Consider the following 23,108-nt stretch of genomic DNA (forward strand, 5'->3'; position numbering starts at 1 on the left):
CACCCCTTGGAGGCCTCACCTAACCCACAGGACAGCCACAAATGTAATGTAACTGATGTGAAATTACTCTACAGGGTTCCTAAATCATCACGCACACAAATGTATATAGTTTTTGTGTTTTTTTTTTCTAAAACTTTAATCTCAGAAATCTCACAAAAAAGTGTGAATTCTAAATAATTTTTTTCTCCACATGTGGCCCTAATCCTCTTCCGTATATTGTGTGCCTTTGGGTGCTACTATGAACTATTATTGGGGAAGGTAACGCCCCAACACTTGGAGCTGGGGTGCCACATCCCACTTTCTCTCCCTCTGACTGAAGAGTCATTCAGAAAGAAGGCAACCCGGAGGAGGCACAATGACGGGCAGCATCGAGGGACTTGAGAGGTTTGACAGTCCCGGAAAAGGTCGAGGTCTCCGCGTTACCAGACCTTTTAAAGTTGGAGAGCTCCTGTTCTCCAGCCCGGCGTACTCTTATGTGCTTTCAGTGAAAGAGAGGGACTGCTACTGCGAGTTCTGCTTCACCAGGTAATGACTGGTTATTTTTATCCCTGCATGCTTTGATAACCCATTTCATTACCCTCCTGCACTTGAGGACGTTTGCCTGTATCAGATGTAACGTCCTGATGACGGCTGACATCCTGCGGCAGCATATCCTGCAACACCTCATTACAGACACTACTTTCTGTTCATAAGTGATGGAGTCTTAATAAGTTCTGATCACCAAAGATTTACCAAAGAAGATATTAAAATGTCACTCCATAAAATCTATTTCAGTTGTGTGGCTGGTCTTTCCTATATATCTTCTTTCACAGATCTACATACCCTCTCTGTGAGTACAGGAATGGTGAGCATCAGATTTTGTGAACTGAATGGCACCATGATTACATAATACAGTCACTTTCAACTCTAGCTGTTGTTGGGATGAATGAAGGGGCTATAAATTACAGACACATACATTCCATCCTATTCTATCAGTTAAAGGAGTGATCAATTAGTAAGGTAATCATAAATACAAATGCATATATATTCTCCTAACATCATCTTAAATTACGTTTTAATGGCAACATTCAGCTATGTTCCTTATTTCTATCACTACCCCATTGGTTTATTGTTTATTCTGTACATGTTTGTTTTCATATGTTCATATTTAAAGGCACTTTTGCTATCTGCATTTTGTTGTACTAGAACCTACTCTGTGAAATTAAATCTAATCTAATGTCAAATAATATTCTTTGTGCTGCATCCTCATCTGGTTGTACTGTGTACACACACCTTTCTCCTTTCACCTTACTGAGAGTGCTACGATGTAAAAGTTAAAGTACTTACTCTTGCAGCAGCAGTTTTGTGATGCTTTGTTATGATTTGCTATTCTTAGCAACGTTGTGCTTGGTGTGAAATCAGTGTTTTTATTTGGCAAGGCTCTGTGAGGTTCATTGTGGGTGATTTACACTGAAGCAACAGTCATTTGTCATCGTTGATTCCTTTAATGATAGTGAAGCGCTGACAGAGCTGTGCTGCTTGTGTGGAAGGAGTGTTGCTTTAATGATGTTTCCTTTAAACTAATGTGAAACGTTGCAGAAGTTTAATTATGTGCACAGTTTGGATTCTGTCAGTGAAATTTTTTACTGCCCAATGCTGATGCTCAACTACAAAGTGACAGAAAGGAAGTATCATTAGTTTTTTTTTGTAATTATTGTAGCCTACTGTAACCCTACCTCTGACCTTAGTCTTACCCCAATCCTGACTCTAATTGTGACCTTGTCTCTTGTCTATAACTGTAACCTTAATCTTCCATAAATACAGTAGACCCTGACTGTGTCAACCTCAGAGACCTGTACAAATTTCCAATCAAATGTGAATTAAGGAGACTGATCCCAGGAGATTCATTCAGTTAGGTGTGAGTTTGAAAATACCACCCCATGAGACCTTTTCTCTGCATAGTACAGTCAAAGACTCTTTTAGAAGATCAAGATCTGAAATTACTGATAACTCATTTTAGAAAAAGTGAAGTTACATCTAGACTTCACATCACGTTGTGTTTTCCCACCACTTACCCCGACCACGCTCTGCTCATTTGAACTTGGCGTAAGTGTCTCAAAATTATATCAGTGGACTTTTGGACTGCTTTACTGTTTCAATGAGGTAGAGAGACAGCTGGTCCGTCATAAGGTCAGCTCTATTAATACCACAGAATGTTTTAAAGCCCTTCATTGCTATCGGTTATGACAGGCCTCCAGCAACTGCTGCTTCTTGTCTCAGAGCAGGATGTTTTAATGTTCATACACGCACTTAAACAGTGAAACACTAAAGCAACCAGATACTCACCTATACCCAGATGCATGTATACAGTTACATTCACAATATTGAAGGCTAATATATTCTGAGCGATATTTGGTGTGCAGGTTGTCTGATGTTTGACTTGTTTCTTAGTGTGTCTGGGAAAGTAAATCGTTCAAGGATGGATGAAGATCTTTGAGTAACTTCTTTATAATGTGCCACTTGCCATCCATAAGATAATAGACCCTCTTTTTTCATTTATAGGAAAGAGGGATTGGCAAGATGTGGGAAGTGCAAGAAAGCTTTCTACTGCAATGTGAAATGCCAGGTAGGAAACACTTTGACAGAGTGGCTCCTGTGATGTAATGATTCATGTGTGGATGCTCAAATGACAATATGTCATTACTGTATATATGTTGAAGCTCAGTGTTCAAAATTGCCACATTGTATACCCCTTAGAAAAGCTACTATTGCTCCTCAAGCAACATGGCTCTGTGGTTGGTTGGTTTGTTTGGTCCAGAGAGAAATTTCCCAACAACAATTTAATAGGTTGACATGAAATTTGGTCAAGGCACTCATGTTATCCAGAGGTGGAATTCTAATGGCTTTGGTGATCACCTGACTTTGTATCTAACAGGTCAGCTATCATATCAGTGACAATTCTTAATTGTATAAAACCAAAACCACAGCAGAGAGGCAACAGCATGTCCCTTTCCTCTGGTAATAACCTCAGGCCAAACCTTACATTTTTGACCCCACATGCTCTGAGCATTACAGGTCTTTAAGCCTTTAGTCTAGTCTTTTACTGTGGTGTCATTTTAATTAAGTTTGGGTCGATTGATATTGAGAAATTACTTTGTCTGTGGGATTGTGGGTGGTGCAGGCAAACACTTTTACCTTACAAGTTCAGCTCAAGACTCCAAATTGCCCATTTGCAGGTTAATGTTTGGGTAGTTCTTTATGTGTATGACAGGTGGTAAATGGTAAATGGACTGCACTTATACAGCAGTTTTCTAGTCTTAATTACCGCTCAAAACGCTTGACAATACCTGTCACATTCACCCATTCACTCACACATTCATACATCACACCCATTTACTGATGCCACCAGCCCAACATGGCTACATGTTTATGATGTATATGTCCGTATGACATGTGATAAGGAGCTACTGTATATAAATTAACTTGCCCTGATTTGATTATAATGAACTAAATCGGGGGGGGGGCAGACAGTAAATGAATGGGTCAGTTTGCATGTTGGGGGGGTAAAGGGGTGAGGGTAGCATTAGATTAACACAGTGTGGAGTCACATTCCACCATGCTGCTTAATGCTACAGCTGGTGGTGTAGCTCAGGGGCCATATGTGCCAACTGTTAGGCCTTTGGTTGTGGTGAGACTTAATAGCTGGCTCTACTGAAGATACTCACATTTCAAACGGTTTTAAACTACAGCGTTGATCTTTTTTTTAAATCTTTTTATTCCATTATAATATTTATATGTGTTTGTGTGTAGAAAGGGGACTGGTCCATGCACAAGCTGGAGTGCTCGGCAATAAGTGCATTCGGAGAGAACTGGTGCCCGTCAGAGATAACCCGCCTGGTGGCCCGGATCCTCGCCAAGAAGGTTGAAGAGTTAATAAAACGCACAACGAGAGTATGAGAGTTGTCTGGCACATACTGTACTGTAGTTCACTGCTATCATTTCTACGGGTTTCCACAGAAAATGCAGAAAGAAAGATGTATGTCTGAGAAGCTCTTGCTAATAGAAGAAATACAATCCCGTGAGTATTTGCTTAATTAACACAGACAAAAGCACGCATGTTCACTTTTGTGATTCTACTTTGATTGCTCCTTATAAAACAACCTGGAAGTTATTTGTATAAATTCAGGATAAAGTGAGGACTGGGGTTCATAGACATTGAGTTTCAGCACTTCAGTCCTAAGTGCCCCCAGATGTCCCTCTTCAAAAAGCACAGCCCATTCAGATTAGAGTGACAGAGACACCCATGGCCACATCTATATATATCCTATGGATGTGGGTCGAATGGCCATTAGACAACAAGTGTAACAGCTTGAAAGGGAATCAGGAGCACTTTAGACTGACACACAGTGCTGACTGCATGTGTGTCTGTATGTCAAATGGTGTTGGATCAAGGAAATCTTTTTTTTTTAATTCATAATTGAGGCTCAGTTCAAAATCATAAAAATCTATATTAACATAATTATTCCTGATGTTATAATAAAATATTACAGGTATAAATATATAGCTGCTATACAGTATGTAGAATATGTGGCAGAAAAAAATAGTCTGAGCATTATCGCTGGTTCAGCTACATCAGTTTTGATGTTAAATTCATGGGGTAATAATTTTAATATTAGAACCCAGAAAAAAAAGCCTACCTACACATATTAACAGTGCTGCAGCAAAAACAGAATATATGTTTTTCTTTTTTGGCCACCTATGCTATTGGCCGTCATGACTCCAGTCCTCACATTTCTTTTAGTAATAGAATATCAGAAATTTGCAATGCACAGATTTCTGTTCAGATAATTTGTTGATTATATCTAAATCCTCTTATGAATTGAAAGCCAAGTTAGAAAAAAAAGAAATTATAGAAAAAAAAAAGAAATATGCAAATACAACCTAATTGCAATAATCACAGCGTCTTGCAACTAGTAATGGGGAGACACAGTTTTGTCAGTGTGCCCATGTTTGTGTGTGACTTTAATCTTGTGTGTCTCTGTGTCTTGAAGGAAAAGTGAAACACTAAGAGACACACACACACACACACACACACACACACACACACACACACACACACACACACACACACACACACACACACACACACACACACACACACACACACATCGCTGTCTGTTTACAGTTACTGTCTGTCTGTCTGCCATTTGAAATGGATGTGGCTCATATTGTTAATGGAGCTTAAAAATCCAGATAGAAACCAGGTTCACTCTGTAATAACAATTCAATGTAATTTGGAAATCAAGTTGACCATACATACAGTGTAAAGAGATTAAGAGTGGAAATGGTAATTCTTTCAGATTTAAAACAAAAAAAAAAACTGTGTGAGATTTACCTTAAGTAAGCTTCAACAAGCAGCACAACATTGCAAGTAAGTAGACTGGTCACTTGTGTAATTTGGGTTTAATTTGGACAAACTGGCTAACTGGGTAAATAAAAGTTGAATAATATTCAATAATTGTATCAAACTAATACAATCAAATGAAAATGTACGTCCCTCTTCCTTTGACAGACGTGGAAGATGTAGATAATGAGAAAAGAGAGATGAACGAGGGAGACATTGCCGGACTGCATCGTTTTTACTCCAAACACTTGGAGTTTCCTGACCACAAAGACCTGCTCGCACTGTTCTCCCAGGTACCACACACACACACACACACACACACACACACACACACACACACACACACACACACAATTCACTGTAAAACAAGATGATTATATGTGCAAGCATTGTTTCATTCTCTGCTCTGTGTCCTTTACTCAACAGGTTGCCTGTAATGGTTTCACTATAGAGGATGATGAATTATCCCACATAGGTACTGCAGTGTACCCAGAGTAAGAAGGAGAAATCTCATGCATACATACAACCACATTTTCATTCAGTACTGTTTCAACACCGCATGTAAATGTACAGTATATCACACAGTATGTTCTCCTCTGTCATGGTTTTCTTTTTTTTTTTTTTTAGTTGACCTCAGATTAATTTCACGGTTTTGTGAGATTCAGTAGATAAGTATCTGTATCAGTATTGGTGAGCTTTATATTTGATCTGTTATTCACCTTTGCTGATTTAGTTAGTTCAAATGTTGCAGATGCTCTCAATAGCCATAATGCAACGTACATTTTTTGGATTTAATTGTTCTGTTTTTGACCATGTATCTGCCATATGTACACTAAGTCGAAATCTGTTTGTAGAAGTTAACTTGCAGTATTTGTGTATAATTTAAAACTCAGTATTTACGCCAGTAACAGATATTCAAAGAGGCCCGACAAGACAACTTTTCCTCTCCAGTTGGTGTTTTGGTGGCTCTTTGCTGTGGCGATGTTTTAAAATTGGCTGAGTGAGAGTGAATTTGCTCTCTCAGCACCTCGTTGAGCTATTTCCAGCCTGCCACCCAGGTAATGACAAGGCTGCTCATGTAATTCAGGGACACTCAAGACCTCTCTGTAGGCACAGTTGTAGCATAGTGCTAATACCACTTAAAAATAAAGTGGTTATGTCACTGTTATGTCATTGCTGTGAGTAATAATAAGTCTCACTGCTCCTATTTCATCCATTGTTTAAAAAAAAGAAAAAAAGAAAAAAAGGGAAAGTAGAGTGTTATTTTTATTCTAATCTCATTATTTCTCTTGGTATCTGTCTGTCTCTCCTCACAGTGTGGCACTGATAAACCACAGCTGTCTTCCCAGCGTCATAGTCACGTATAACGGGATGTCAGCCGAGGTTCGGGCTGTGCAGAACATGAAGCCGGGAGATGAAGTGAGGAAAGGGGACAGCTGCCTTTACAGGGGGTTGAGTCCTGTTCTGTTTTAGTTTTTTTCACAAGTGTGTGTGTGTGTGTGTGTGTGTGTGTGTGTGTGTGTGTGTGTGTGTGTGTGTGTGTGTGTGGAGGAGGGCGCCATGCTTCTTACAAGAGGTCAGAGCGTGTGAAACATTTGCTAATTATATTCCTGTCTATTAGCTTGATTTGGTGACTCAGACCATAGCAAGAAGATCCTCTGAACTACTTCTAAAGAGCCATCTTTTTTTTTTCTGATAAATGACACAGAGTACTTGTTATGTCCTTTTCACTTCTAATAATATAAAGGAATCTATCAATTTAAATTATCAATCAAATGATTAAAATTTACTTTGAAAGAAAAATGATTGTAAACCATACCGCATAACAAGTTTGTTGAAGAGGGTGGTGGTTATTTTTAGACCTGACCTTTTAACCTGCAGTTTAGGAGTTGTCTGCCAGAGAATTGAGACATTCAAACAGGAGGAAGTATGTCAGGAATGGAGGGTGAGAATTGTCTAGGATTCTCATGTGGTGTGTTTCCATGTGTTATTTCCACCTCTAGGTGCTCATCAGCTACATAGACCTCCTTTATCCAACAGATGACCGTAACAACAGGCTGAGAGAGTCCTATTACTTCACCTGTGACTGCAAGGAATGTAAAAGCAAGTCCAAAGTAAGAAAAATTGCTGGGTTAAAAAGAAATAAAGATAACATGATATATAATATATAATATCCTGGTATACAAATGCATGCATGTTGTGTATCCAACAAGTTGGGTTGGGTTGACTACCAAGCTGAGGCTCTGTCTTTATTGCAGGACAAGGCAAAGTTGAAAGTACGTAAGCAGAGTGACCCCTTTGAGCCAGAGGTCATCAGCAATATGGTGCGCTACGCCCGGAAAACCATCAGAGAGTTCAGAGCCTTCAAACACACAAAAAATATCCTTTAATGTCATTAAATAACACTGTCTCTTGTGTTGTACAATTTGTCTGCACATTTTAATGTTTTATCGAGAACAGCTGCAGGAAATATTAAGTAAAAAATTTTGCGCTAACTGTTGAATGTTAAAGCTTATGAGCCTGACACCTCAACAGTTAAACTTCTCTCTCTCCTGCTTACACTGAAGAGCGTCAAACTAATCGACTGATGTCGTGAATAATTTGCATGATGTCAGAAGTGATTAGTGCACATTTTCTAATTATTTGCAGTCAAGTTGTGATTTACTCACTGACTTACTCATCGTAGATTTTATTCGTCATTAAAGTAGTTTCCCAGACTTTAAAACATCGGATTGTTTGATCAGAGGCCCTTTGACATTTCAGTTCAACCTCAACCTTGCGTTTGATGCAGCCTTGACTCTGTGGCACCCCCTAGTGAGTTACTGGAGATGTGTGAGCAGAGCCTGGAGGAGATGGGAGCCATCTTTCATGACTCTAATGTCTACATGCTTCACATGATGTACCAGGCCATGGGAGTTTGTCTTTACATGCAAGATATAGACGGAGCGATCAGATACGGCGAGAAGATCCTCAAACCCTACAAGTACTAAGAAAAAGTTTGGGTTGTCTTTTGAAATCTGTGCCATAAGATTCTTTGCAAATCTGTTTTTTATATCTACACTTTTGAGGTTTTTTTTGTGTGTGTTTGAGTAAATGTAACTAAGTATGATCTCTGTCCAATGCAGCCAGCTGTATCCTCCCTACTCCTTGAATGTGTCCTCCATGTACCTGAAGTTGGGCAGATTGTACATGGGGATGGAGAGGTACTCCATGGGCATTAGCGCTCTCAAGAAGGTAAAGTGACGTTCTGACATTTTATATCAGACTCTCATACCACAGCTGCGAATGACTCTCAAAGAAATTAACAATAGCAAATACTGGACTGGCAAAATCATGAGCAATAATCTTTCGGCCTGGGTATCATTTGAAATTCTATTGTAATACTAGTACCAGTACAGCACCTGAGTTTTGGTACCGATAACCCAAACCTTTTACCATACCTTACTCAGAGGAATATAAAGACATTTTTTGAACTCAAGTCATGTTTTAATTTAAATAATCATGAGCAGCCATTCAAGTACTTTAACTAAATAAAATTCAGTCTGAAATTTAAATAGGAAACTGTCTAGTCAAGGAATCAGGAATAGTCGATGCTACAGACACATTTCAGCTGGTACCAAAAAAAAAGGTAGTGCAGTTCAATGCCCTTCAAACCTAGAAATAAAGTACATACTTCTATGCTGTAAAATGTTGTCAAATTATTTTTGTGTGCCCACAGGCAATGGCCATAATGGAGGTGGTTCACGGGAAAGATCACTACTACTTGACAGAGTTGCGCAAAGAGATGACACAAAAATGAGAAGAGAAAGGAAGGAAATGACGGAACGTGGCTGATCCCTATGGACTGCATACACTCCTTTGATTAGGAGCTCTACAGAACTGTAGGCACTTTCTACCCTTTTTGGTATTAGAGACAATTTATGTTTTTATGGAAAGGATTTTGAGAGGTTGAATTTTTAACTTTAGTTGTGTGAAGAATACTTTTGTACCTCCTTGTTAAAAGTTCTTATGCCAAGGTGAATAGCTGACTGTGAAATGTGCTTTTTACTCTCATGTTGACCGTAAGGCATCTGAGAAGTTGTTTTCCGAACTGTTAATGATTTCGTATTTGTTTTGGCTTGTTGACTGACACGTCAGCTGGACCCGGTCATCCATCAGTCGAGATGTTTACGTTTATGTGCAGAGGGTCAGTGCAACAAAATCCCTGTCAGCCAGTCAGGACAGCTGCCTCACCACAAGGGGCCTATTAAAGCTGCAGAATGTGCCCAAGCCACAATGGAGGGCTGGGATAGAGGACTGTGTTTGCATTAACACCTTCTGTGACTGCTCTGTTATAATTACTGTCTCCAGCGCTGTGTGAGAAACCCTCTCCAACACACACAGTATTAGTGGCTAAAAGAAAATGATTCCAAAATTCCAAAATAAATGAATTTGTGGCCACACTCTTAAAGAAAATAAGGCTTTATTGCATAATAAGCAAGTACGACAGCTTCATACATGTCTGGGGAGAGAAAAACAAAAGACTTGATGCACTGAAAACGCATATACAAAACATATGTACACATACTTTGAAACGTATTTGGGAGTTTTGCCAAAAAAAAAAAGGAAAATTAAAGGGAAAAATTAAATATTAACAAACAGTGGAATGCCGTGTGAGAAAATACTGTCACAAAAAGAACTGAAGTGCAACAAAACACTTACATGTCAAGAAAGCATAAAGCTTATACTTATCTGAGAATATATACATTGAAATATAAAAATGCATGCATAGTTTATTATGTTGCGGTATTTTTAGGGTACCAAGTCCAAAAAAAAAAAAAACTATATAAAACATTTGTAGAAATCTTTTTTCTCACAAGCCCATTATGTACAAAGTTATTTTGGACACAGCGGGCTTTGCATTACAATTCAGAGGAAAAAAAAAAAAGTATATTTAATGTAACATGTAAAAGAAAATTCTTCAGAAGGTGATTTTATACACAGGATTCAGATTCTTGGCAACACAGTAATCTACTGGGTTTGGATCAGATTAGTAGAAACAGCTGCCTTTTTCTTTTTTGGCAAAGACAGTCACTAAACTGTTGTCCTTCAACAATAAACCAAGACATCAGCATTCTCCTACTGCCAAATCTTTACCTGAGAGTTAGGTAAATGATTTGAAATGTTAAAGTTGTGCTCACATCAAAACATAAACTGTAAAATACTGATTTAAAGATTTAATCTTTGGAGGTAAAAAAAAAAAAGGAATTTAGTTTATCAAACCCGATCCAGAACAAGGATCAGCCAGGCAGCTTCTCGTTTCATGTTTCAATAAGGCATCATGATACAGTGCATGCTGTATCTTAGGGCACAGTTCTCTATTAACTGCATATACGAACAGTGAAATTATATGTGTACATTACCTCCAATTCATCGGACAGCATTTTGAAATGCATTTAGGTAAAAAAAAAAAAAAATGTAACAAGACGCATTTGATCGTAAGGCGCTGCGATTCGTGGAAACTAATGATTGTTGAAATGTACTTTGTGTGTGCTTGTATGTGTTTTACATGTGAAAGTGGGATCTTAATTGAAATGTTTAAAAGGAGGAACGTTCAGAAGGAACTCTTGTGGCATTCACAAGGAAGGCTTTCTGGAAAATATTATCAAAATTAAGACAAGTTCAAAAAGATCAACATGCTTGTCAATGCTCTGTTCTATGGCAAATGTGACCACAATCTTGAAAGAAATAAATTAAAACATTTGTTACAAGTTGAAGTAAATATCTGCTGTGTTAATCAATATTCTGTTAAAAATATAGGAACATTTTAGAACAGTGATTTTAAGAGTATTTTTGTTTGGCAAACTCTTTGAGAGTATAGAGTTTAGTAATAATACTGCTGCCACCTACTGTTCATGCAGCATAATGCCATTTCTAATAATGGCTAAATAATGAATGAGAAAAGTAGCAGACAGGCAATCTATCCAAACTGTAACTGTAAGACTTGATTTCTCAAGATATTTCCTAAGAAATCTCAGGACAGCACACAGGGCACTGAGACAGACATACACATTCACGCCTGCAGGAAAGATAAGCTGCTTATTCACCTGACCTGCGCGGTGAAAACGCACAAACATGCCTTCTCCACACGGAAAGGTCAGGTCCAAGATTAAATCCCAGGGGATAAAAGAATGAAATGTGAACACACTGACTAGGAGAAATGGTCATCAGATTCAGTACAAGCCAACACGAATCCTTTCCTCCCACGAGGTGAGTTTGTACGCAACTCGACACATTTCCATAACCATAAACTGCCACGTAGCAAACTCAACATCAAAGCGGAGCTGCTTCTAACTGCATCTGCTATCAGTTTATATCTGCTGTATCAGTCCTCATGCTTGCATTAAGTACCATTGTCATCTTCTGCTGCCATTCTGCCACGTCATGCAAAGCCTGCGCTCAGATGAGGCGGGAATTCTTGAGGAACTGGATGAGGACCTGGTAGACAAACTTGTACTGGGAGATGGTCTGCACCATCAGCATCCTCTGCTGCCTCAGCTCTGACAACATGGTGGGAACCTCCATTGGCTGAAGAGAAGAGAAGAAGAGAGAGAGGAACCATAAGCAGGGATGGAAAAATGAGAAAGACAAAGAGAGGTGAAGTGAGAAACAATCGTTTAAGGGTGTATAGTGTAAAATGTAGGCTACATATAAGCTGGCTACAACAAAAGGATTCACTGAGAGAAATCAAAAATGGATCAACTGTGTTTGAATTCATATGATACTTGTGATACATATATCCTGTCAAGAAACAAACACATTTGCAACCCTGGCTGTCTCCACCCACCTCATTGTGCTCCAGGCAGCTGATCATGAGCTCAGTGAGGATGACCACGCCGGTTCGACCCACACCAGCGCTACAGTGCACCACCACAGGAGGATTGAGGCTCTTTGAGGTGTCCAGCATGGAGTTAGTGTGTCTCCTTACAGACTGGATCTCCTCTAGGTAGGCTGCAGGAAAGAAGGAATACAAATGTAAGATGTAGACAATGTGACTGCCAGGCTGAAGAGAGACTTCACTGGATGTGGTTAACGTTTGTTAACACTTGTTATATGAAGACACCCTATACCGCTTATTGGTTTTCTATTTTCCTTTTCTAAACAAGGAATGAAACATTAACTGATAGCCTTGAGCTTCTCATGTAACTCCGCCATAGAGTGAATAAGTTTCACAAAATCTGAACGATTCCTTAAATTCAACATTAAATAATGAAGGTACAGCGGTTGTTTCATCGCTTCTTGTTATGTCTTGAAATTGAAGATAATAATGACACACTCACAGAGGAATCCCATGACATATTCAGGACAGCCCTGCTCAGGCCAGTCAGTGTACTGCAGGTGCCAGACCGTCCTCTCCTGGCCAGACAGCAGGTGTTTGACCTTTAACCCCGTGGTAGCATAGCAGCCCGAGTCGGTGCGGAATTTGGTGGTCACCTTGAACTTGCCGTGAGTGGCCGAGTTGTGTTTGGAGCCCAGTTTAGGCCAGTAGCGGTGACTCTTGGACCGGCCACCCTCCTGGATGAAGAGAGAGGGTGAAGAGTGGAGGATGAGGATTGATCGGTGATTGGAGGGGAAGGGGACGGTGTTTGCACATACAAACGAACACAAAGACACAGTGACACACACATTCTCACTGTCATCGTATTTCTCACACAGACAAACACCAGCTGTCGGCCGCTGAAAAATATCCACATCTGCGTATGCCATGTGTGTGCATCTGTGTGTGTACCTCCTCTGCAGTAACCATGGCGATGACGTTGACCCCCTGCTCCCAGACCATCTGCCAGAAGTCGGCACAGGTGTTGGCTAGAGGGCCCTGGGTGGCGATGTAGTGCCACTCCTCCCCTCTGATCATCACCTGGGAAAACACACACACAAACACACACATATACATAAACAATCAATTAGTGCACATGCAGATTATAGTGACTGCAGTGCAAACAAGAATCAGCCAGTAAACAAAGTTAATCACTAAAAAGCTAAATCTAAGACAAATACAAATTAAAAATCAAATTTTAGCCCAAAAAATGAATGAATTTATATTCTAAAATATATCTAATTTATAGCTCATTTAAGGGATGGACAATAATCTCATCCACCACTGGAGGGCAGTATAAACACCTCTGATTTTTGACCACAGTGGCACCAGTTCTCTCTCATTTAAAAAACTATCAACTCCTCTACTCTTAACTTTCCTTTGCTTTCCCTCATTAATAACCATAAGGCCACACACGGCACTGAAACACTTCCCGTCTTCAATACACTCCAACCACAGAGACTTCATAGAGCCATTACATAATGAGCATGCCTCGGCTGATTCCTCAGGCCGCCTCGTGACTGTAAACACAGTATTAGGAGATGGCTGGGGAATAAACAAGGCCTTTTGTTCTGCGGCAGCTACCTTAAATGACGGAGGAAGTAAGAGGGTTACACCGTGATAGGCAGTGATTCAGTGTGGTGATCGCACTCTCGCACCGGATCGCAATTAGGCGTACACGCGAAACGCAAACTCATGCACACACACCGTTTGCAACTAAGCATGAATAGAGGGGCTAGTGAGAGCAGCTCAGGTTGACTTAAGAGGGTTTGGAGTTTGGACCACATTCTTTGGGAATTCCACAAGCTCTGTGAGCTTAAAGGCCCAAACAGCCTTCAATAGCTGCCTTTCATCCTTTCCTCCGAGCCATTCCCTGCTTAGAAATGACCACAACAATGACTAGCAGAGAGCTGAATGTATCAAGTTTATATCCTTTGATTTGATTTATGTTGTGTGTGATGCTAGGTATGATTTGAGACTGCAACTGTGATTGAGAGCCATACACATAAACTTGAATCTTATAAAGCAATTTGTGACTTTTCTCCCAAGTCTATATCATTATTCTCCTCTATATACACTCACATTGAATTTCAAACTCAGTTTGCCAATGTTCATGTAGTGTACATTATATTTTGGAGATCAACGGTTTTCGTAGGACAGTGTGCGGTATGCAAAACGACCTCCCGTACCTCATGAGTAAACACAGAAAAAGCATCAATTCAATTCTATTAGTTAAAAGTCTGGATCATAGCAGTTATCACACCTTGATATGCGAGGCATTAATGTAGCCTGTGTTGTTCTCCTTGTTGGGCACAAGCTCGACACGATTCTCTTCATAAGGAACGACGTCACGGAAACGGTTGCGCTCTGTGTTTTCGGGCAGAGTTGCCGTGGTGAGGACACAGTTCGCCCTCTTCTTGGGCACCTGCTCATACTCAGTGAAGACCCGCTCCTCTTCCAGCTTCAACTCCAAGGTCTTACACTGGAGAGACAGAGAGAAAGAGAAGAAGAGAGGAGGGGGTGTTAGTCATTGAATACCAAGCAACACATAATTCAGAGGTTTCTCTTTGAGTCCCCAAAGAGCTTTTATTCATTTACATTCCACCATACCTAAGAGACTATTCAGCCAAGCAGAATCCAGAAATCTCATTGAAATATATGTCCACGTTTCTTAGCTGACAACTGAATACTGACTCAAACCACTTATAAAGCATCAACATAGCTGTAAAAGAGCAGGACATGCAGTGGTGGTATTCATCCTGGTGCGGGTACGTGTTTATTAGGCCAGTCATGTCTGACAGAGAAGCATCTCCGTCTCTCTCTCTCTTTCGATTCCCCTGTCTCTGCGGCTTGCTCGCTCTCTCTCGGGTCACATTCTTAACATACCAGCGGGCCCAGAGGCGATAAGCACCACCATGCCACGCGTTCCACAGCCCACTTAGGGCTTGCCCCCGTTAGCTTAGCAACAGCGGGGACAAAGACTGGGCTTCACATCCCTGCACTCAAAGGGGAACAAACAGACAGTACTGGGGAAGTGGAATTCATTAAATTAATGTGATTATCAGAGGCTGTTTTTTGAGTTTCATCGGGACAACTAGCAGCCAAACTTCTTAGTCAACAGGTGAGAAAGCTGCTGTTTAAAAAGCAGCTCCAATCATCTTGATCCTCTGAATCATTAAAGACAATTTGAACAAGTAAATGTGGGCTTGAAAGTTTTTTGAATTCTTCTTCTTGAAAGAAAGGACTCTTAATCATGATTAGAAGTAGCTTCATAAATCTGGTGCCATTATATCTTCACCCTGAATTTGTTTGTTTACATTCTTTTTGAGCAAATGTGAGTAAAACAAGAAGCTCTAAAAAGCTTCTTTTGTATCTGCAGTATCCTAAAATTACAAGAATTTATGTGATAACATTTTCATGTTATCATATACTCCAGAAGATACAGGCAGAGCTACTAAGATCCACTGTAATGTAGGAGCAACCAAACAGAAGCTTGAGATTATTTCAATCAACATGTTTTAAAGTTATAATCAACAGCACATAGATTAGATTAGATTAGATTAGATTAGATTCAACTTTATTGTCATTGCACAGAGTACACGTACTAAGACAACGAAATGCAGTTAGTATCTAACCAGAAGTGCAAAAGAGCAGTTAAAGTGCAAGTGTGTGCTGTACAGGTATGTAAAGTGAGGGTGTGCATAAGTAAAGTGGAGATGTGCATATGTAGGGTACAAAATTACAATGATGAGGTCTGATGATACTGTCTACCTGAAACACAAGCAAAAAGAGTTAGAGTCATGGTGCATAGTTAAAGTAAATCTCAACACACTTTCTAAAACAGGAGGGAGCATCTTACCCGTTCGTCGGTAGCAGCCTTGGCGCCTTCCTCCGAGGGACCCTTGGGGACAGGCATCCGGGCCACATACAGGCCGTTGAGGGCGGCCATCATCAGCGGCCTCTTCATGGAGTCCACGGACATCTTCTGTCTTTCCAGCGTCTTCAAGAGAGAGGAAAATCCCGGTGTCATGGTTACAGGTAACGGCAGCATTGCGAGACTGACTGACCTGCCGTGGCCTGAGTGCAGTGTGCGCGCACATGTGCATGTACGGAAGTGGGTGGGGAATATTTGACGTGTGCGTGTGTGTGTGTGTGTGTGTGTGTGTGTCCTGTTTGTAGGGCAAACTTGCTCATACCAATCCCCTTGTATTCCGTCCAAAAGTGTGAACTCACAAGCCCTGTATACAAAGCCTATTAAGAGCAGACTTGTACCTTCTTATCCATCTCATTGCCTTCAACTTTTCCTTTCATCCTTGTTTAGTCCTTTCTCACATATTTTTCATTTCTTCATCCCTTTGTTTATCCCCATCTACATCTTCAGCCTCCTCTTCTGTCCAGAACACACAACGACTCTTTTTCTGCCGACCTAACTCTGACCCACATTGCACGGTCGCTCCTTCCTCCAAGGATTACCTCTCCTAATCTCTGATGCTATTAAACCTCCAGGACAGCTCCACCCTTCCCCTCTCCACCTCCTTCATTCCCTGTGGGACAGTCAAAACAACAGCTTGGGGGTCACCAGGGGTACCCTCTATGTATGAGCTCAACCACCTGGTATGAATGAGAGATATTAGCTTTGGAGTTTTGGATGGAAGTAATGTCAAAACATTCTTGAATTTTCTGAGCTCAAATCACACTGTGAATAATCGGCCACACCTGGTCAGTCTTGAACACGGAGGTTTATTGCGACCAAGTGAGGTGATTATATGATTTAACCTATACCTGGACTCTGGCGCTGTGTCAAATGTTTGTGCCTTAACAAAGAGCCGACCAACACAAGAACACCTAACCCAAAGAATAATCTGAGGGAATTATTAGGGCTTTAGCTGCATGGGGCGACTCAGAGCCTAGTGCTACCCTCTCAGGTGCTGAACCCCGGATTACTGCTAATCAGGGGCTATGAAACTAGCAAGCAAACAGCAGACCATAACATTTAAACCTGCACCAGTATGATGGCTTCTTTTGTCTGGTGAAGGATGATGTTCTGCTTTGACATTTCTGTTGAGTTACTTTTAAGTCCCTTGATTTGATCATAATTTGACATCTTGTTTAAAGCTTGGGTACATACCATTATTCTTATGCATCACAAATATACATAATGACACAATCAAGCCTGTTATTGACACCAAAATACAATACTTATGTTGATTAATATGATTAATGCTTATTCCCTGTAATATCTTCATAGATTTTATCAATTAACCTGCTGATAATTTTACAGATCAATTTTAATTCAATCTTTTAGTTTATAAAATTGAATATCGAAATCATGCTCATTATAATTTCTCAGAGCTCAAGTTTCAGTCCGAAATCCAAAGAGATTCTATACATGTTGAAAAAATATACAATCTAAAATGATCTAATACAGTGAAAAGCAGAAAATCAGAAAAAAAAAAAGAAGAAAAAGTTGTATTTCATGGCTCAGGTTAAACCCTTTGTAAAACGTGAACAGATACATGAATACCAGAGAATATTTCTCTTATTATCTTATCTGAATGTCAGTCATAAAAAAAAAAAAAAATCTAGAAATAAATAACACTTCCTACACTAGTTGTCCAAACTCACTCATTCAGTGATATAGGCAGTATCAGTTTGTAAACATTGCTGTCAAATCATTTCATGCTGACTGACTTGGAATCAAATTGATTAATCAACGTACTAATAAATAGACCTTATTATTGAAAAATTTGTTGACACAGGCATAAATTAAACTATTAATTAAGGGTTGTAAGACATATTAGTTGAATTACTGAGTGATTGTCTTACCCTTTGAGCGATCTCCCTCTCCACTATGCTGTCTTCCAAGGAGAACATCTCTGACACTGGCCTCTCTTTGACTGGCTCCTTCCTCACCCTCTCCTTCACACTGGTCAGGTCTGGTTCTGAGATGGATGGACCTAAAACTATTCCATTCACCCCACCCTGGTCCCCTCGGGTCAGTGTCCCACCAGCACCCGCACCACAACCTCCTCCAGGCCCGCCACCACCCTGGTTCTGCCCAGTTTTGAGGGACCGGCCCTGGGCTTGGTTTGGGTCCATTTGTCCCTGGTTGCTCTGTGGTCCTTGATTGTGGTTGTGGTGGTGAGTGTGGTTGTGATTGTGGGTGTGGTTGCGGATCTGAGCATTGCTAGGAGGTCTAGGAGGACCAGGGTACTCTGGAGGGGGTTTGTTGGGCAGCTTTGCGAGAGCAGCCTGGAGCTGAGCGCTGATGCTGATGTCCTCGTTGAGACCTGGGATTTGAACGTCCAGCTCAGGCCTCTCCTCTTCCTCCTCCTCCTCCTCCTCTTCTTCACTCTCACTACTGTGAATGAGCATGGTGGCATTAGAGAGAGTCTTTTGATGCTGGTAGGCCACTGCTGCCGGTGGCGCTACAGAGGCCTCGGGTGCTTTCTGGGCAGGCATCTGCATGGGCAACTCCTTCGCCTGCTGAGGTGGAGGCTGGGGCTGCGCCTGGGGTTGTGACTGAGGGGTTTGGGGCTGGGGCTGAGGAATGGATTGAGGCTGAGGCGGCATCACATGTTCTCTGAGAGTATTCCTCCGATGAAGTGGAGCATTCATGCCCTTCATCACCATGCCCTCCATCCCTCCCCCTCCGCCTCTCATGCTGCTGATCACCTCCATGCTGTGTCTCTTGCCAAGAGTGGAGCGGTGCTTAGCAGCTGCAGTTAATGGTTCACTAACCTCCTGCAGGGACTGATGCACCACGGCTGAGCTGTCCGGCTGGAAGGTCTTGACCGACAGCTGCACCATGCGGGTAACCAGCTCCGGACTGCTACCCCCGATGCAGCGGTGACGGTGGCTGGCCAGGTCCGGTGTACTGGTGGCCGGGCGGAAGGAGCTGGAAGGGTAAGGTGGAGGGGGGCGCGACATGTGGTTTCTCAGCATGTTGGCAGTAGCTGCATAGCTTCCCGCATTGGTCCCCTGTTGTTTGGTATTTGCCAACTCAGGTGTGCTGACAGTGTGAGAGATGGAGCTTCCTACACCTCCACCCCCGCCGCTGCCTCCGCCACCATTAACACAGGGTGAATGACAGGGGCCCTGGCTGCTGGCTGGTCCTCCCTGATGAGGGCCATGGGACACTGGCTTACTGTAGCTGATCTGAAAGGTAGACAGTAACAAAAAAAATCAATGTGAAATGTGGAAAAGAGCAAGAAGCTAAAAAATCCAACAGTAGTACAATTCATTCAGAGAATCCACCTCTACCTGTGGCGTGTAAGGTCCAGGGCTGGGCCCCAGGCCATGATAAGGGCCCCTCTCCCTCATTTCTGGCTGACTGTACACCAGAGCCTCAGGCTGGCGGTAAGCACAGGCATTACTGATGTTCAGACTGCGCAGTGATTGGCTGTGGAGATCATGGTGAGCAGGGAGCATGTGGCGCTTCTGCCGCATGACAGCATCGTACTCAGGCGTGGGCCGGTAGGACGGAGCAATGATGGCGCTGTGGCGGTGGCTGGGGATATAGTCAGGGCGCATGAGTTCGCTGCCGGGGATGCTGAGGTTGGAGGATATGGGAGAGGGCGGGACGAAAGTCTGGGAATGATTGAGGGAGCTCAGGCTGGGGCTGCTGTACATGCTTCCATTGGGCACGGTACCGTTTCGGAAAGGAAAGTCCACCGGGCAGCGGTCCAGACTGGTTTCTGACTTGTAATAAGGGTCGTCATGGAAGATGCTGTCTAAAGAGCAAAAATAGTGAGGAAGAATAAATGAATAAGAAGGATAATAAACAAAAAGCTGTGTTGCAAACAGCTTTTCAGCCATAAACTAAATCCATTTAATGAGACAAAGATGTAAGGTTGTGAGGGAAGTTGATTTTTTACAGATTTGGATTTTTTTTTTTTTTTGGGACGCTATATGTTTATTGAAGCTCTATTAGTGTCAGCAAAGGTAACTTATAGGTCATCTAGCCAATGCTATACTAATGTTTTCCAGTGCTGTAGTTCAATTTTCTTAGCTGCTATAGGCAACAAACACTCTTTGTGGCACCTCAAGGTGGCAAAAATGATCATTGTTGGTTTCTGGTTGCACAGCAGTGCACTCCAACTTAATTTCCTCCCAGTAGTTAACTAGCTTAGAACAGTATAGATCTAAGCCTGGAATATTTTTTCCCACCATAATGAAGGAGACAGTGGTATAGAAATCATTGCTCTTTATTTGACAAATAGAGCATTCTCTCATCCCGTGTGAAAGTATCTCAAGCCCACAAGCCGGCAGACATACATAATCTCCATCCACACAAACAGCGTGTGATGCCTGAGGTCACACTCCACAATGATCTCACACCCACGCATCAGTAGCACACCCAGAATGTTTTTCCACATGCTCTGTTTTGCCGTCAAGCCTACATGAGTGAACCTCTTCAGATTATAAGGCAGACTGAGTGTGTGAACATGTGAATGAAAGAATGAAGCACACATGAGGTCACTGCTCTGCACCCCTCACGTTGGGGCTCTAATTGGCTGGGAGATAGTTTAAGTACAAATGGGCTGTGAGTCACACGCTGGATGGGAAAGACACAATTAGCTCCATTGAAACGCTTCAGTTATTATGAGGGAGGCAGAAATCGTAAATCACACTGTGGTTAAAGCAGCGAGCTGGAGGGAGCTGAAAATATGCTTGTGTTTGTCTTTGTGTGTGTGTGTGTGTGTGTGTGTGTGTGTGTGTGTGTGTGTTTTACACATACCTTGAGAGCTCTGTGTGTCCTGATAATGCTCTCCATACTGGGAATGCATTGACTGGAAGTTACAGGACTGGGGACGCGTCTGGATGAAGAAACACATTTTATGCAACACACTTAAGAGGATGTAATAACTCCATGTCATCACAACGCCTCGAAATTAACTTTAACATGTCACAAACTAGTAGTAAACATAACTCTCAATAGGTTCATTTTCATCCACACAACAGGTGAATGTGGCTGACTCCGACCTACTCTAGGGCCGTGGAGCTGTCAACCGCCAATGCCTGCGGTTCTCTAGACAGACATCTGAGCACTCGAGTGGACTGACTGAACAGTCATTGTGCCACATTTAGCCTAGCCATTGTCTGGCCAGCGGGGAAGGAGACGCACAAATCACTGCCTTCATTGTCGCACCGGAAATCAGACCAAGCAACACCCTTGCAAACTTTCCAACAACACCCACCACACCAGCTACGCATGTTGAAACCAAGGCTCCATGGCACAATTAAGAGCTGCCCTGAGTGGGAGAGCAGGGTCAAATCTCTAACCACTGCCGTTTCTGTCTTCCCTCCCAAATTCTCTCTCTGTCTCCTGGCTTCTGGGCTCATTTATGCTGGCCAGAGGCAATAATAAACAGGACTGTGTCAAACCGCTGAGCAATAACAAGTGGTATTAAACCATATCAAAGAGAGCAAATGCTTGTGACGGTACCAGAGAGAGGCGGTGGGTCCAGGTGGGTCTCCTCCTGATTGGTGCAGGTGAGTGAGTGGGCCTGAAGAGAAAGAGACGCATTAGGCGACGACACAGACGATGACAAAACAAACAACACAGGCCATGATACAAAAAACTAAAAAGCACTGTGAGCTCTGCGTCATTATATAATAAACCTCAAAATGTCGGTGAATCCGACTGGAAAATGAAATGACTGATAATAATGGATGTAAATGTTCCATTGGCCTTCAGATGGGCTCTCTGTGTGGCCTCCAGACTCACTCTGCACAGATCTTGTTCTGTTTGTAGAATTTGTGTCTGGCCGTGAAAAGACGAGCGATGTACTTGGCCATTTCCATATCCTCCTGCAGATACAAACACAGAAAGAAAAACATTGATATTTTTAATTTAACAATGTGGTTGTAAAAAAAAACAAGACTAAATGTGTTTTTTTTTTGTTGTTGCACTTCCCAGTAGAAACCTTGTAGGAAGCGCGTGTGTATGCGTGTGCTGAGACCACCTCCAGACACAACACTCACCATGTGAAAAATGATGGTGTCGTCTCTGCTTGTTATCTCCACTGTGATGGCTGACTTGTTGTGTGCTATGGTACCAATGTCCTTCCACCTGTCACACACACACACACACACACACACACACACACACACACAAAAATGCACACAAGGATTGAATTTTCCCACAAAAAATATATGATGTTTTCTTGTATATTCATTTAATTGTATGACAGATGGGGGTCAAAATTCATATAGGCCACAAAAATAGAAAAATATGGAGGGGCAACTTACTTGTGGAGCATGATGGATCTGCCATTTCTGTGTTTGACAAACACCCCAATGAAGGACACACCAATGAAAATGTCGTTGGTGTAGTTGTCCTGTGGAGGAAGAAAGAATATTAAGACACAGTAAGGTCACACTATCAAAGAGACTGGCTACTCTGCAGATGTGTGTGTAGGAGGCTGGGTGTGATTTGTAATTTTTCTACCTTAGCAGCAAAGCTCTCCTGGCCAAAACCATCCAGTTTCTCTACCTCCTTGATGTAAAGCAGCTCTGCTTCAGCGGCCTGCATTCGACTGGAGAGTACACACAGATACAGGTACAGGAATGTCATTGTCTCTGAATCTTTTTCCTCTGTCTTTGTTACATTTGAACGCGAGTACAAACAGGATGAAATGACGCTGACAGTACCAATGACTCTTGTGCTCCTCTGCGACTTTCTGCGTCCACTCCTCCAGCACCTCGTCTCCATTAGGCCAGTTCTGAGAGAAAAGAGAGAGAGTAAACAAAGCATGAGGCACCAAAAGCCTGTTTGGTTTGCTAGGTTGCTGATGGGACAATAACTTTATGCAGGTTATTCAAAAGATGAATTTGAGCGTCTGTCTTGTAATTGTCTTTAAACCA

At 41.8% G+C, this 23,108-nt stretch overlaps 2 protein-coding genes across 2 annotated transcripts in view; one reads left to right on the top strand and one right to left on the bottom strand.

Moving 5' to 3' along the window:
* Nucleotides 1-305: 305 nt before the first annotated feature.
* LOC130187588 (N-lysine methyltransferase SMYD2-like) lies at nucleotides 306-11,144 on the top strand. Its single transcript, XM_056405312.1, has 12 exons — nucleotides 306-525; nucleotides 2,542-2,605; nucleotides 3,790-3,900; nucleotides 3,997-4,057; nucleotides 5,552-5,676; nucleotides 5,810-5,877; nucleotides 6,700-6,802; nucleotides 7,387-7,497; nucleotides 7,642-7,762; nucleotides 8,192-8,366; nucleotides 8,509-8,617; nucleotides 9,102-11,144. Exons 1-12 carry the CDS (start codon nucleotides 356-358, stop codon nucleotides 9,180-9,182), a joined length of 1,299 nt encoding a protein of 432 aa, XP_056261287.1. The 5' UTR covers nucleotides 306-355; the 3' UTR covers nucleotides 9,183-11,144.
* LOC130187587 (tyrosine-protein phosphatase non-receptor type 14-like) overlaps nucleotides 9,829-23,108 on the bottom strand; it is a 39,744-nt gene continuing 26,464 nt past the window's right edge. The window contains exons 6-20 of the mRNA XM_056405311.1: nucleotides 22,896-22,966; nucleotides 22,693-22,780; nucleotides 22,494-22,582; nucleotides 22,227-22,314; nucleotides 21,970-22,052; nucleotides 21,688-21,748; nucleotides 20,980-21,058; nucleotides 19,503-19,972; nucleotides 18,066-19,397; nucleotides 16,099-16,239; nucleotides 14,503-14,721; nucleotides 13,152-13,280; nucleotides 12,703-12,937; nucleotides 12,210-12,373; nucleotides 9,829-11,950 (exon numbers count right to left, since the gene is read on the bottom strand). Coding sequence (XP_056261286.1) covers nucleotides 11,822-11,950; nucleotides 12,210-12,373; nucleotides 12,703-12,937; nucleotides 13,152-13,280; nucleotides 14,503-14,721; nucleotides 16,099-16,239; nucleotides 18,066-19,397; nucleotides 19,503-19,972; nucleotides 20,980-21,058; nucleotides 21,688-21,748; nucleotides 21,970-22,052; nucleotides 22,227-22,314; nucleotides 22,494-22,582; nucleotides 22,693-22,780; nucleotides 22,896-22,966 — 3,378 coding nt within the window. The 3' untranslated portion in view covers nucleotides 9,829-11,821. The remainder of the gene's footprint in view (nucleotides 11,951-12,209; nucleotides 12,374-12,702; nucleotides 12,938-13,151; nucleotides 13,281-14,502; nucleotides 14,722-16,098; nucleotides 16,240-18,065; nucleotides 19,398-19,502; nucleotides 19,973-20,979; nucleotides 21,059-21,687; nucleotides 21,749-21,969; nucleotides 22,053-22,226; nucleotides 22,315-22,493; nucleotides 22,583-22,692; nucleotides 22,781-22,895; nucleotides 22,967-23,108) is intronic.

The sequence above is a fragment of the Seriola aureovittata genome, chromosome 19 (genome assembly GCF_021018895.1).
Source record: "Seriola aureovittata isolate HTS-2021-v1 ecotype China chromosome 19, ASM2101889v1, whole genome shotgun sequence".
NCBI lineage: Eukaryota > Metazoa > Chordata > Actinopteri > Carangiformes > Carangidae > Seriola > Seriola aureovittata.

Excerpts from the sequence above, each read along its gene's own strand:
- LOC130187588 (XM_056405312.1), top strand. The coding sequence starts at position 356 with ATGACGGGCAGCATCGAGGGACTTGAGAGGTTTGACAGTCCCGGAAAA. Across the intron at positions 2,606-3,789 it reads ACTGCAATGTGAAATGCCAG|AAAGGGGACTGGTCCATGCA; the intron begins GTAGGAAACACT and ends GTTTGTGTGTAG. Across the intron at positions 8,618-9,101 it reads GCATTAGCGCTCTCAAGAAG|GCAATGGCCATAATGGAGGT; the intron begins GTAAAGTGACGT and ends GTGTGCCCACAG.